The 16164-nt window shown below is 37.9% G+C and overlaps 1 protein-coding gene across 8 annotated transcripts in view; it reads right to left on the reverse strand.

Moving 5' to 3' along the window:
• Positions 1 to 16164, reverse strand: part of NALCN (sodium leak channel, non-selective) — a 294176-nt gene that overhangs the window by 202515 nt on the left and 75497 nt on the right. For all 8 annotated transcript variants that reach the window (XR_004346630.1, XR_004346629.1, XR_004346631.1 and 5 more), the window contains exons 8-9: positions 3918 to 4060; positions 3684 to 3788 (exon numbers count right to left, since the gene is read on the reverse strand). Coding sequence is in view for 4 of the 8 variants with exons in the window: in XM_032610834.1 (XP_032466725.1) it covers positions 3684 to 3788; positions 3918 to 4060 (248 nt within the window). In the remaining 4 variants the exon portion in view is untranslated. The remainder of the gene's footprint in view (positions 1 to 3683; positions 3789 to 3917; positions 4061 to 16164) is intronic.

Below are 16164 nucleotides of genomic sequence, written 5' to 3' on the forward strand. Positions count from 1 at the left end.
CTTGATTTCTTAATTAAATAATATACTCAATGACTTAGACTCACAAGATATAATTCTCATGTATGGCTTCCTATGATGAATGTATTATTCCATTACTATAGTTTCTTATTAGAAGGAGCTCACTATTGTACCTTCTACCAAAGCCTTCCCAGAAATTGCTTTCACTAAATTGCTTTCTCACATATTATAATGATGTATATTCATGTGGAAACCAATAGTCTTGGAACGCAGTAAACAAATTTTTACTAAAGTTTTGTTTTGGAGCATTACATTGTACACATCTTTTCATGGAGGAGAAATTCTTTTTATTTTCCATCATGTGCCTTTTCATCTACGCCTTTCTGCCTTTAAGCCGGTATTACACATTGGCACAGAAATTGTTCCAGTATTGTAGGAACCCACATTCTGAGAAGGTTCATGGAACTACAGAGGAGAAAGAATTCCTGTGTCCTTTTATCAACTCCATCCTTATCTGTCTTGTATCTTATTAATTCAGAAAACATGGGCCAGCAAGTGTGCTCAGTCAGAGACAATGACAGACCCAGAAATTATTGCTCTCTTTAGACAATCAGAATATTTACTTACCCATCCCTCCATATGACCCTACTGGGCCATGATTTGTATATAAAAGTTAGGTACAGATTGATTGCCAGATGCTGCCTTGTGTCTCTTGTCACTATATATACAAAACTTAGCCTTGCAGGGCCCTAAAGTTTAGTTCTTTCGGTTCTCTTCCAGGGAAAGTGAGATAAGCTCATTCCTACTGTGAATCAGCCTAGATCAGAAGACCACACGACTGGCAACAGGTATCTGAGGTGAAGTGTCTATTAGAGAATGGGAGTGCAAGTCTGGACCGGACATGCACGATGCCCAGGACGTGTTCCGCTAGCACATCGGCCCATCTCAACACCTTTCTCTGGGGCAACACCCCTACAAGCGTGTAGCATGGGAAGTCCTATTGTGGGTTGACACAGGGGGCTATTATATCCTGGATGTACAAATCTCTTGCACTTTAATCCAACGTATAACTGAGCACGTAGCAACAGTGACCTGTGTCAAATGATTATGCAGGTACGAGAGTCACCTTCCCCATCAGAGTTCAGGCAAACTACTGACTACTAATCTGAAAATTTCCACGTTGTTTTCCTGCTACCTGCTGTATTATGGTCTCCATAAGACCTTTGGCATTAATTTTTCTGTAATTTGTTTCTCTGCTGTGACTCTGAGGCAGGTTGCTTTGTTATTTTAAAGAAAGAGTTCTCATCACTGATTCTCTTTTGCCTCTTAACATATCAGAGCCAATTCCTGTTGAACCTCTGAAGATGTCGGAAAGCCCCTACTTTATCCTGTTAATGTGTATAATTTTTCTTTCTACTCACGCAGCCCTCCTGGAAAGTCCAGGGACTTAGAAATATCAACAAGTCCACCATCCCCAGGACCCTCTTTGCCCTCCTATGAGGATAACTTACAGAGAACAACTGCAGACGTCCCACATACTAGAGGAAGACAAGAACTGACTTCATTTCTGAAAAGCTGTGTGCTTCACAATACACAACCATCTTCATTTTATTTCCCTAAAGCCCATCGTTTTGTTAGAATTAGAAACTTGTGATTTAGTGTTTTAAACCATCGAACGAGAGGGCCTTTGTGCAGAGCTGTCTCTGATTTTACAAACATAACAGAATCATGGCAAATGATGCCTCTCCCTTCCACACACACAAAAGCATCTGGAACACTTGCTCAGTGGCTGGCGAGGGGATGGGCGGGGCCTGCGGCCTGTTGCCAGGCAGCCCAAGTGGTGTTTTACCAGAGAGGCTGCTGCTGGAGCTTTGGTTGCTTAGCAACCAGGTCCTCAGCCATAGCATTTTTCTTAATGAAGGTTTTTCACAATTCTCTGTGTGATTACCTCTGCTGAATACCTAGATGCATTACGTCTGAATTACCACCTTATTCCTCCTGATTAAGGACAATTTTGCAACAAAGCAATTTTGTACAACTGTGTTCACAGTCTCTCCACATTTGACTTTCTATTGTAACTGCTGGCTGATTCGGTGGCACTTCCAAACACCACTTTTCCAGCTGTGGTTTTACAAATAAGAGTTACTTAATAAGCACTATATGGTTTTAAAGACATTTTAGGTCATCTCTCAGGAATATCAAATGTGAATTCTGTGTGGAGTTCATAGTTCTATGTCCCACTTCGTTCTCAATGTCTATACTGGAAAACACACCTCCACGAGGCCGTCACTCTATTTAAAAGACATGTCAGAATGGACTTGGAACTTTACGATTTCTCATAGTTCACTAAAAAGATGAGAGAAGAAATGAGTACTAGATGTGGCAGGCTCAGTGAAGGTTTTCCTACATGCCATCTGTGACATAACCTAGATAACACTTAAAAAAATCTTTCGTGGAAGTTTGAATAGCTGTTTGACAAAACTGAATAATATAAATACTATTTCATCTATAATGAACTAGACCATTCGAACTTTCACAACATCATAAAAATACTGCACAAGGCTCTTCCAAATATTAGCATGTTTAATAGCATTTTCACTATTAGCTACTAAATATAAATATTTTATTTTTTTTTACCTTTGCACTCCTTCTTAATTTTATTCCTCTGCTTCCTCATCCCCACTCCCAGTGAGCCACTATCCTGAATCCTTTTCTTTATAATTTTAATACATAGGCATAAATACAATTATTTTTTAAAATAATATATTATTTTAAAAGTAATAATTATATAAATATAATTATTAAAAGTTGAATTTGGAGATTTTCAAAGTAAAATTTGTACCTCGGATCTTTCACAGATACCTTTGTCCTAACAGATCCATGTATTTACAAACTTATGTTAAATTTCTCTTAAAATTTAACATTAAAGCAATAGTTGCAAGGCATAACATAATTTCATTCTCAATTCTGGAATTTTTATTTTCTCTCTCTTTTATTAAGATTTATACCAGAAGAAGATATATAAACCTATTCTTCCTCTTTCTAACCACCAAAAAACAAACACACAAAACAAAACCAAAAATAAAAACAAAAGACATTGGATCTGAATTGCCCTCTTATGTAATAAATGCCATGCCACTTCTAGTCAAATTCTAGGATACTTCCAATTTCTCGGAAGCACAGTGGAAACCTTCTGAATAGGCAGTAATTCCTCAAAATTCACAGGCATGCATTTGGGATGGAGGGGTCTTCTTCATAATTTGTTATATTGTGATTGATTCATTCTGAATGAAATAAATTTTCCTTCTGAAAAATTCTAATCCTATACATAAGGGCCATTATATTGGTTTCAATTACGTGAATATTTTAAAATGGGGAATTCCACAGTTGCTATATTTATCAGCAAGTCCTTGGAGGACATGTGATGGTAGAATCAAATCGAAGGTACATAATAAATATGATAAGCCTGGTTTTCTGTCAAACCCACCCATGGGGCTGTTAAAAATATATGTGCCCTTGCCCCATCACCCAGAAAATCTGATTTGGTCGCTCTGGGTTTGGGGCTTTGCACCTGTATTTTTAAGCAGCTCCCTCAGTGAATCTGATTGCAGAAGTTGGTGATAACAGGGTTTCTCAAGTCCCACCAAGTCCCATCAATTTCCAGGGTGGTGCAGAGGGACACGCCCAGTTCGAGTGGGTTACATCATCATCTCCGGATACTGTACCTGCGTCGTGGCTGTCGAAGTAGTGCTGCTTCTAGATCCCCACATCTGTTGAAACTGTACCCTGATTTCTGCAAATGTTTCAATGATGACAGCAATAAACACATTCTGAAAGAAAATGACAAACCACATTTACCAAGACTGGGCGTGAGGGAGTGAGGGCAACTGAAAACAAACAAAAGATCTGCAGAAACTGTCAGAAAGCATAGACTGGATGAGTACTAATTTTTAGAGTACCTTAACAAGCCAGGCGAGGAAGAAAATAAGAGTAATGAAGTAGAAATAGGAACGCCAGCGGGGAAAGCTGTCGATGGCTCTGTACATGAGGAATACCCATCCTTCCTGGGATGCAGCCTCGTACACGGTGAAGATGCTGGTGCCTGTTAAGAGAGAGGGGAGCCGGCTAAGCTGGGGTGGACTTTTGAAATGAGAAAACATTTTTCAGAAACACAATCAATATTTATCCATGCTCATTTTCTCAATGACAAAAGCTCTTCTAAAGGGACTCAAATCACATGCAACATTTTATTGCTCTTAGTCTTAGGATTTTGATTAAGTTGCTTCTGACTTCAAGCCAGGGCAGTTTTAATATCTCTAGCAATGAAACAATTTTAGGTACAGATTTCGCTGTTAAATGCATTTAACAATGAGGAAAAGAACACTAACAATCAAGCCAAGTAAAGATATAATATTAAAGGATGGGTACCATGTACGCTTGCCACTTGGGGCTTAACACTTTCAGCATGCTGAAAAGCACTTGAAATAAATCCGAGAACTGGGTTTCATTTGAAATCACGTTCTCATGGGGAGAACTAAAGTATCTTAGGCTGCAAAAATTCATGTGATGGAGCCTGTCTTTGGAGTCCATGGTGTTTACACTGAACACCAAAACGTAAGTTAGTAAATCATTAAAGAGTACTTTGTATCGTCTACGAGAATTGCCTCATTGAAAATACTACTGATAATGAAAAGAAGGAAAAGGGAACAATATGTGGGCAGATTTTTGAATGTATGGTTAAGAGAATCTAAAATGTCATTCAGAGGAAAGCCAGTGTTTATTCTTCACGGCATTGTGAGTATGTGTCATTATTTCCCTATTTTACAGATGGGAAAACTAATGCACATAAAGTGTAGGGAGTTTGTCTAAGGATGCACACATAATAATTAGGGGAACTAGAATTAACCCAGGCACTCAGGAACGAGGACCTGCATATTTAACTGTGATAATATCCTGTCTCCGGACATCTTTTCTGTGGCTTAGTTTCCCCATCTGTAAAATGGGGAAATAATAATTAAGACATACCACAAAGTATTGTGAGGATTAAATGATTTCGTTTCTGTCAAGCACTGACATTTGATGAGCACTTAATAAGTTTCAGGCATTATTATAAACATTGAAAATAACTGCTCATTATTTTGTGAAAAACCATAAAAATAAAAAATATAGTACTCAGTTGAAGTTGTTTACAAAACAAATATGGGTTTTTATTCATAAAACTGGTAAACATTTGTACCTCAACAAATTCCACCGCCATAAATGAGTTAAATTATTATAGAATATAAAGCCAATATCCACCCATATATGTGCTAATTTAAAATTAGAATGTGCATACAATCAAATGTCCAAACTAAGAAGGAGGTTACTAAATTTGCCTGACGTCTGACTGCCTCTCTGGGTACTGTGCATGCAGGAAGAAGAACCAGAGCATCAGTGAATTCGAAAGCACCCAGAACAGCAGAGAAGTGTAGCAGCAAATGGGGACAAATGAGAAATAACAAGGCTTGAAAGAAAAGCTGAGAGAAAGAGGGAAAGCGGATCCCTGTTTGGTGAATGCCTATTAGGCACTAATCTGTGCTACGTAGTTTATGTAGAATATAACTTCATACATGTACTGCCTCTCATTTTAAGAATCATATTTGGTACATTGGTAAGTCGTTGCCATAGCAACTAGTATTTGTAGAACACGTTTAGTTTCAAGGCTCTTTCACATACTTAAATGCTAAGGAAATCCCTGTCTAATTAGGCAGGTAGATGGGTAGGTGGGTATAAGCACAGATAATATCCATCACATTTTACAGAAAAGCAAAGTGAAGGTCACTAGATAATGAAGTTGTCCGAGTTAAAAAGAAACAAAACCAGAATCTAAACCCACATCATCAGGCTCCAGGTCTTAAACTCTTTTTTTCTTTACCATTTACTTATATATATTCTTACTTGGCACCGGGGCTTTAGAAAGACCTTATTTTCTCTTATCCTCAATTCAAATGAAGTAATCGATAATTATTTTCTGAGGGACTATGTTTATAGTTTATAGTCTATTGAGGAACTCATACAAGAATATAACTTTTAAGAGAAAGATTCACAGAGGAACAGCATACACCAAATATAAAATGGCAACAGAAAACAGAAGTGACTGTTACCATTAATGATCCCTACGTACTAAAAATATACGTTTTTGCTTTTATGGTCTGAATACAAAGGACAATTTTAACATGACGTAATTTAAGTCCCTTATTTTTTTTCTAGTTATGTGAACTAAAAAAGAAAAGTGGCTGCAGAAATCCATTATGAATTACCATTAAAGTTTAACTGCTTTACCAATTGAGCATTTACAGGTAAAATACGAGGATCATCAATGTAAGATTAAATGTGAAAGGAACACTGAAAATTATCCTTCCTCTAACTTGCGCAGATCTTTATTACACCTACAAGGAAGACACTATTTGAAATTAAGTAAAAAATAGTATGTTCAATGAGTAATCTTGCAGCTTTTACTCCATTTTCCCTAATTCGACACCGAAGAAAGAAAAGTAGGAACCTCCAGTACAGCTCAGAGAGCAAGGTTTGTTGCTACAAAGAGATGAGACACTTGTGAAAGTGGAACCAAAAAACTCCCTGAGAAAATGCTTATTATTGAAAAAAGTGATTCCCGTGTACATGAACGATGCGGGGTCAAAGGCTTCGGGGATGTCACTGAGTTGCAAGAGCAAATGCAGTGGAATAAGACAGCCCTTCCTCACCCCTTTCCTGCTCCTGACTTCGACAAATGTACGAAAAGAAGATCACTTTTGAAGAGGCTGTCCAATGTTTAAACTGACAAAATAAAATGTATGATCTTCTTACTTTCTGTGAGACGCCGACAACCCTGAGCATGAACTGTTGCCGCTCACACTTATTTTGCACATCCTGCCCCCTCTGGCTGCCCCGGTGCTGCCAACTCCCCTGTGGTCCTCCAGCCCAGCTCACCTCCTCTGCCCTCAGGCCACTCGCGACGCTGTTCCTCCCAGAGAGGCCTGAGCTCACCTGTATCCTGTCACTTGTCACACTGACTTCTGTTACCTTGTTTGTCTCCCTAGCTAGGTGTCAGCACTCTAAGTTAAAACTGTATCTTTCACTTCTGGACTTGGCATTGAGAAACACTCCAGAACTGGTGATAAATAAAACAATGATCATATATTATAGAGACACAGGAAGGCCTTCCTCATATACTTGGTTTTTTTAATCGATTCATCCTTGGTGTAAATATTACACAGATAATTTGGAAACAAAGGGAACTATTTTATAACTGACTTTATATTGGGCTGATTTTCACAATTCACTTAAAACACATACACATATATCAATTTAAAAGCTCACGCTACAGAGAAACAGGAAAGTTTTCCTCTATGTTTAATACAGAATGGGATACTGCTAGAAAACAACATATTGATACATACGAAACACTTTTTCTAGCTATACTCCAGAATATTTTTAGTCCATTTGAATTATGGAACTAAAATTTCTAGCTGAAAAGACCACACTTTTGTTAAATGAATAATGATTCTACAATAGCACCTGGAAATAGAATGCATTCTCTTTCCGGAGCCCGTGTGGCCTGCTCCAAAAATACTTCTGGGAAGCTCCTGGAACAGCATGGCTTTCTTAGACCCCAAAATCTCAAAGCACAAATGCAAGCCGTATAAGAAACAAAATCCCAACAGTGATACTCAGCTCGTCAATTCTCTTAACTTCATTCATTCTTCTTGACCTCTTCCTTTGGTGGTTTGAATTCACTAGCTAAAAAGACCCACAAGTCTACATTTAGAAGATAAATCCTCACCTGGGAACTTTCTACAGGCTACCTATATTGAGACATAGTAGAGGATTTTTTGAATAGCTCTGAACAAAATTATATTCCAATCTGTTTTGACTATCTTTAGGATATTTACTGCTTGGTTGTCTTCCGTGAACTCTTTTTCCACGAAAAAAAGGGAGAAATTGACTGTGTCCTGGGAATATTCCTTATTGTGTCTTCTAGTCATACATTACGTGACACCATTGAGTCATCTGACTTTCAAATGACAGGGTCATGAAATTGTGGTTAACTAAACAAGCTACAAACTTGGGGTTCCTATTCCACCAAACTTCCCCTCACCATCTCCCCATTTACCTCTTCACATGAGTTGTACCCTCAAATCTGATGGATGGAACTCAGGTGATAATAAATTTTACCCAACAGTGGTGATTAAAAAGTAAATCTATTTGTCATGAGACAGTTAAAAACACAGACTATGTTAAAAAAAAAAAAAAACAATGAGAGAGATGTGTATTCTTAAGGTGGACATCTGGATTCAGCATAATCAACTTTTGTCACTAAGGCTGGATGCATCCAGATATATGAAATGTGAAGAAGGTCAGGCGACCAACACAGCAAGGAAGGCCCACCCTGACTTACAGAGGTTTATTAAATAAATCAACAAAAATTAAATTACTTGGGATGATGTCACCTTTCTAATGAAGAAAACCTTCATGAAAATGTTTTCTCTTCCTTGAAATTATGTTTAATTTTACTAAACTATATTTCCAAACTAATTATCACAAGTATTTCCCGACAGACTGTGGTATAACTTTATGATTATAATAATCTATACACAACTCATCCACATGCTTAGCTGATGATCGATCCACAGGCATTCAGCCTGAGGATTGCCAAGTGGCCACTGAGTTAACAAAACAAAGTAACATTTTTTATTTGCTCTTCCAGAACATGGAGCAAACACAAAAGGACTTCTTTTCTTCTAAATGCTTCAAAATGTATTTAGAAACCTTATGGGTTTTGAGGTGAATTTTTGCTTAGAATTTTTTTTTTTTTTAAACAATTCAGACCTCTTTTGACACAACTTTGCCTCACTGGTGAGACCACTTTGTCGGTTACCTTAAACCTCACTGTTCACAGCACTAAAGCTTTACGACAAGATCAAAGGCCATGTGGAAAAAAAAACACACACACACATATGTTTTTATATATTTTCTAAGTGAAACTTCTTTTATAAGTCGTAAAGATTCTTAGTTGAAATGTATTTCTTCAGAGAGAGAATTTCTAAACACCCAAGTGCTAAATATGAAATACTTCTAGAAAAGGAGAGGTGAAAGCTTTAACTACAGTATTCACAAATGGAAAAGAAGTGTTGACAAGGCTGATGCTGACACTGGCAGGAAAGTTTAGGCATAAAGTAGAGCAATTCCAAGGATGCCGAGCCCATATGCCAACTAAAACAGTCCCTGCCTCTGGAGTTGGGCAATGTCCACGGAGGCTGGAAATAAGAGCAGCAAAGCAGAGGTCATGACAGGTAACTGTCACACCCCTGCCTTTGAAGAGCAGTGGTTTTAGATCAAAAGAGCTTCTTGGAAATTTATTTTCCGTTAGTTGATTAAAAAACAAAACAAAACTATGCTTAGCCGCAGTTAGCTTTCAGCGACCTTCCCTAGCATTCAAACTGTCCACTGCTTCTAACCTATATGACCTTCCTGGGCCTCAGACTCTGGCCATAATGGTACTTGCTGGTCACCACTAACACATTAAATAAATGTTCTTTAGTAGCTTTTAAAATTTTCTCAAAAAGCAAGCAAATCATACCACATAGGAAATGTGGTTTCTTTTAGAGTGTTTTAGCTTTGTCACTCACTTGTGAAAGATCTATTGGAAAGTACACTCAAAAGAAATCAAGGCAAAAAGGCCAGAACGTCATGTAATTCTTAGGGAGTTACCAGTTATGACATTAGAATTTCATAATAGTCCAAAATTAGAACCAAGCATTTGGAAAAAGTACTAAGACTTTCTTGTCTTCATATCTGGGGACACACATGGTTCATATCTCTGCATTACCAGGCACAAGCAAGGAAAATACAAATTAACTTTAAGGTAAAGTTGGTCAGTCTACCTCAGAATAGCCACAATAGTGAGAATTGGTTTTATTTTTAAATAAAACTGAACTAGTAAATAAGCACAGGATAGAAAGATCAACCAAGATTGGAATTAAATAATTTTACTTTTTTGTTCAGAGGCATTTTAAAATCTGATTCAGGTCTAAGTGGGATAGAAGAAAGATACCTGCGTGATATTGACCAAATGTAATTAACAATAAATTAGATAAGAAATACAAATAACACATGGCTTTAACTAAAAATAGAGTTCTTGTTTGTGTTATGATAAACATACAATTTCCATAATTTACAACGAAAGATTTAATTATTTTGATTTAACCACTGATATAATGTAAAACCGAAAACAAGAACAAGTTCTAATATAATTCATATTAATACTATAATCGAACAGTTACAACTGAATAGGAAATAATTACTTATTGTTAAAAATTTAAAACTATACATAGGCAAATATTTGGTCATATATCTTCACATTGATATTATGTGTACAAAAATATTCACAGAATTTTTCCTGTATTTGTTGTTTATTTTCTTCCATAGACTCCTAAGGCTAAAACAGGTTTTAAAGTTCAGCTTTTCAACTGGTTTAGATTTATTTTTTGGATGTGTCACAGATATAATTTTAGATTTCTTAAGGTTATATACTAAGATTGAAAAACAGTTTGCATGTATTAAAAGCTGTGTTAACAAGGAAGCAAGATACTATGTTTTCCTACCAGGCCAGCATTTCCAGTGTAAACCAGAATTCTACATAGGTGAGATAAGAATGTGAGCAAATAGTAAAAACTTTCCAGAGAATTAATAGACTTTTTTTTTCTTTTCTTTTTTTTTTTTTTTTGCGGTACACGGGCCTCTCACTGTTGTGGCCTCTCCCGTTGCGGAGCACAGGCTCCGGATGCACAGGCTCAGCGGCATGGCTCACGGGCCCAGCCGCTCCACGGCATGTGGGATCTTCCCGGACCGGGGCACGAACCCGTGTCCCCTGCATCGGCAGGCGGACTCTCAACCACTGCGCCACCAGGGAAGCCCTAGACTTCATTTTTTAAGAGTAGTTCTGGCTTGTAGGAAAACTGAGTAGACAGCACCAAGAATTCCCATTTATCCCCTCTCTCTGCACCCTATTAAGCTCTTGCATTAGTGCGGTACGTTTGCTACAATTAGTGAACCCATATTGAGCCATTATTATTAACTCAAGTCCATAGTTTACATTATAGTTCACTCTTTGTGTTGTACAGTTAGATGGGTCTTAACAAATACATAATATTATGTATCCACTATTACAGTATCGTACAGGATAGTTTCCCCATCCTAAAAGTCCACTGTGCTACACCTATTTAACCCCTACCCTTCTCTGAAACGATGGCAACCACTGACTTTTTCACTATCTCTACAGTTTTGCATTTTCCAAACTGTCATATAGTTGGAATCATAGAGTAACAGCTTTTCAGACTAGTTTCTTTCACTTAACAATATGCAGTTATCATTCCTCTGTGCCTCTTGGTGGCATGACAACTCACTTCTTTCTACTGCTGAACAATATTCCTTGTATGGATGTACCACAGTTTATCTCAAGTTATACCCAATGAGGGGGCATCTTGGTTGCTTCCAGTTTTTGTCAATTAGGAATAAAGCTGTTATAAACAATCACATGCAGGTTTTTGTGTGGATATGTTTTCAATTCATTTGGGTAAATACCTAGGAGCATAACTGCTCAATCATATAGTGAGACTATATTTAGCTTAAAAAAAAAAAAACAAAACCCGACCAAGTGTCTTCTAAAGTGGCTGTACCATTTTGCATTGTCACCAGCAATGAATGAACGTTCCTACTGTTCCACGTTCCCATCAGTATTTGGTATTGTCAGTGTTTTGGATTTGTGTCACTCTGAGAGATGTGTAGTAGAATCTCATTGTTTTAATTTGGAATTCTTTAATCACATATGATGTTGAGCATTTTTTATATGCTTATTTGCCATGTGCTTATCTTCTTTGGTGAGATGTCTGTTTTTTGCCCATTTTTAAATTGATTTGTTTTCTTATTGTTGAGCTTTAAGAGTTCCTTGTATATTTTGAATACAAGTCTTTCATCAGATATGTGTTCTTCAAGTTTTTTCTCTAGTCTGTGGCTTGTCTTTTTATTCTCTTAAGAGTGTTTTTTGCATAACAGAAGTTATTGATTTGAAGAAGTCCAACTTAGTTATTTTTTCTCTTATGTATCATGCTTCTGGTGTTGCCAAACCCCAAATCACTGCCAAACCCAAGGTCACCTAGATATTTCTCCTACGTGATCTTCTACAGTTTTATCATTTTACATTTTATACTTAGGTCTATGACCCATTTTGAGCTAATTTTTGTGAAAGCTGTACTGGATGTATCTAGATTCATCTTTTCTTTGTGTGAATCTCCAGTACTTACAGCACCATTTGTTGACAAGGCCATCATTTTTCCATAGAATTGCTTTTGCTTCTTTGTTGAAGACCAATTGACTGTATTTTTGTGGGTATATTTGGGGGCTGGCTATTCTGTTCCATTGACCTAGTTTCTATTTTACTGCCAATACCACACTATCTTGATACTGCTTTAGATTAAATCTTGAATTTGAGTAGTGTCAGTCCCCTGACTTTGTTCTTTCTCAGCATTATGTTGACTATTCTGGGTCTTTTGCCCATTCCATATACACTGTAGAATTGGTTTGCTGACATCCACAGGACCACATGTTGGGGTTTTGATTGGGATTGCATTGAATCTTTTTTTTTTGCGGTACATGGGCCTCTCACTGTTGTGGCCTCCCCCGTCGCAGAGCACAGGCTCCAGACGCACAGGCCCAGTGGCCATGGCTCACGGGCCCAGCCGCTCCGTGGCATGCGGGATCATCCTGGACTGGGGCACGAACCTGTGTCCCCTGCATTGGCAGGCGGACTCTCAACCACTGCGCCACCAGGGAAGCCCTGCATTGAATCTTTACCTCGCATTGGGAAGGACTGATATCTTTGATGCTCTGTTGTTAGGTGTATATACATTAAGGACTGTTGTGTTTTCTTGGAGAACTGACCCTATATTATTATGCAATGCCCATCTTTCTCTCTGATAACTTCTCTTGCTCTGAAGTCAGCTTTGTCTGAAATTAACACAGCTACTCCTGTTTCATTTTCATTAGTGTTAGCATGGTACATCTTTCTCCATCTCTTTACTTTTAATCTATCTGTGTCTTTATAGGTAAAGTGGGGTTCTTGCAGACAACATATGGCTGGGTATTGTTTTTTAATCCACTCTCTTAGTCTCAAATAATTGGTATATTTATACCATCCCCATTTAAAGTAATTATTGATATAGACAAATTAAATATACCATATTTGTAACTGTTTTCTTTTCATCGCAATTGTTCCTTGTTTCTTTTTTGCCTTCTGTCTGCCTCTCTCTTTATATGATTCCATTTTTACTCCTCTCGGCATATTAATTATACTTCCTTTAAAAAATTTAGTGGTTGCCTTAGGGTTTACACTATACATTTACAACAAATCTAAGTCCACTTTCTAATAATACTCTACCTCTTCAAAGATGGTGCAGGAACCTTATAATAGAGTATTCCCACTTCCTCCTGTCCCTTATAACACTGCTGTTATTCATCTCACTTATCCATAAGCTCTAATCACCTAATATACTATTTCTATTATTATTTTGAACAAACAGATACCTATTAAGTCTGTTAAGAATAAGAAAAATAAGATATTTTATTTACCTTCATGTATCACTTTTCCAACACTCTTCTTCTTTATGTAGATCTGAGTTTCTGATCTACATCATTTCCCTTCTCTAAAGAACTTCTTTTATCATTTCTTGTAAAGCAGTTCTGCTGGCAACAAATTCTCTTAAATTTTGTCTGTCTGGGAATGTCTTTATATGTCCTCACTTTTGAAAGATACTCTCGCTGGATACAAAATTCTAGGTTATTTGGATTTTTTTTTACACTTTAAATATTTCATTTTACTCTTTTTTTTGCTTGCATAGCTTCTGAAGAAAAGTCTAATATAATAATTATCCTTGCTCCTCAATAGGTAAGGTGTTTTGGGTTTTATCCCCCTTTGGCTTCTTTCAAAATTTTCTCTTTGTCTTTAGTTTTCTGAAGTTTGAACAGAATATACCCAGATGTAGATATTTTGGTACTTACCCTACTTGGTGGTCTCCGAGCTCCCTTTACCTGTGGTTTTGCATCCAAAGTGAATTTTTGAAAATTCTCAGCCATTATTACCTCACATATTTCTTCTGTTCCTTCCTCTCTCCACTTTTTGGTATTTTCATTACATGTATGTTAGCCTTTTTGTAGTGGTTCATAGTTATTTGTCATTCTGTTCTATCTTTTTCTCATTCTTCTTTCTCTTTGCATTTCAGTTTGTGAAGTTTCTACTGACATATCTTCAGTCTCAGAGCTTCTTGCCTTGGCTGTGTCTAGTCTCCTGATGAGCCCACCAAAGGCATTTTTCATTTCAGTTAGAATGTTTTTGATCTCTAGTACTTCCTCTTGATTCTTTCTTAGAGTTTCTATTTCTCTGCTTACATTACCCATCCGTTCTTGCATGTTGTCCACTTTTTTCATTAGAACCCTTAGCCTATTAATTAAAGTATTTTCAATTCCAAATTACTTGATAATTACAAAATTCCCATCATATCTGAGTCTGGTTCTGATGCTTGCTTTGTATCTTTAGACTGTGTTTTATTTGCCTTCTACCAGGCCTTGTAATGTTTTGTTGAAAACTGGACATGATATATAGGTAACAGTAACTGAGGTAGGTAGGCCTTTAGTGTAAGGTTTTATGATAATCTGGCGAGAGGTTAGGCTGTGCTTAATGTATGCCATATCTGTAGGTGTCAAAGGCTTCAATGTCCTTTAGTGTCCTGGTTTCTGTGTCTCCTGCTGTCTTTACGCTTCCCCCAAAATTCCTTCTAAACAGACTCTGTGTCTTGCAGCTAGGTTGTAACCTGGTTATCATTTTGGAGTCCTGTTAATGTGATGATAAAGTGTTGGAGAGGAGAAACATTCTATAATCTTATGATTAAATCTCAATTTTTTTAGTCAGTCTTGAGTCCTGGCTGTGACCTTCAGAAGAGTTTCTTAGACTCTTTTTCTCAGTTTATGTGATGCAGAGAGGCCAGAGGGGCTCTGCTCATCTACCAGCCCTCCTCCGAGGTCAGATGAGGCTCTGGGAAAGCAGATGTCCTCCAGGGCATGCCTGTGTCATGAACAGAGGGCTCTGGGCTTATTTCAGAATAGTCACTGTTCCTCTCCCCCTGCAGGAAGCATGAAGGAATTTTTCTCTGATCATCATCCTAAGAACTGGGTAAGGCTCCTGGAGGTAAAACTCATGAAAGCGTTGGGTCCCCCTAAGACTCGAGGGATTGTCAAATCTTAGGCTAGTCCATGCTCTGCCTGCAGGAATTACCCAACTTTAAGTGTCTCTGGCACCAGTGGCTTCTGCCCCTGGGGAGCAATGATTCTCTGCATTTGCTGTCTCTCCAAATTTCAAGGAGCACTTTGCCCTGCAACCTCAACTCTCTGTTAGATCTAAGAGCATTGCTGACTCAGAATTGTTGGTTTTCAGTTTGTTTAGCTTTTTTTTCTTGTTGTGAGAACAGGACTGACAACTTCCAAGCTCTTTACATGTTGGAGCAGAAACCAGAAGCCGTTAAATAACTTCTTTTCGATTTAAGGTACGGATCAGAAATAGCATGGGCCAATGAGCCTCCTGTCTGATTAAAATGAGAGTTCTAAATTAACATGCAAAGGCATAACTCACTGCTCACCTGCAGTCTAGTCTGCTTGGTCACAATTTGGCTTGTGCACTAGTAACAGCGTAGGGGTGAAAAGACCATCATGAGCACAAAGTAAGGCTACATTACGGTCGTAAAGCCGCTTGGGGCCGGCCCCATGCACAGTGTCAGAATCTTACTGTGCCATATGTGGATTTCCCCGTTACTAATGTTTTTCTCCTTACACCTTAACAGCTGCCTGTTTTTCTGCTTCATTTTAACAACACACTCTAACACAACATTTGACACAGACAACAGCACAAAAATAGGACAGTGGAGAAGGAGGAAGAAAAAATCAGTCATTCATGAGATATGGTCAAAGTACCCATTATATAACAGCACAACAAACTTAACCAAAGCCAAAGAGCTCTGAGCAGCTGTGATCTGGGCGGCCCATGCCTGGAATGAAGTGGCTCTCCACACTCTCATGAGGCACACTGGCCAGACTGCTACACAGGTCAGAGCTTCTCTAGCA

This window comes from Phocoena sinus, chromosome 18 (assembly GCF_008692025.1).
Source record: "Phocoena sinus isolate mPhoSin1 chromosome 18, mPhoSin1.pri, whole genome shotgun sequence".
Lineage (NCBI taxonomy): Eukaryota > Metazoa > Chordata > Mammalia > Artiodactyla > Phocoenidae > Phocoena > Phocoena sinus.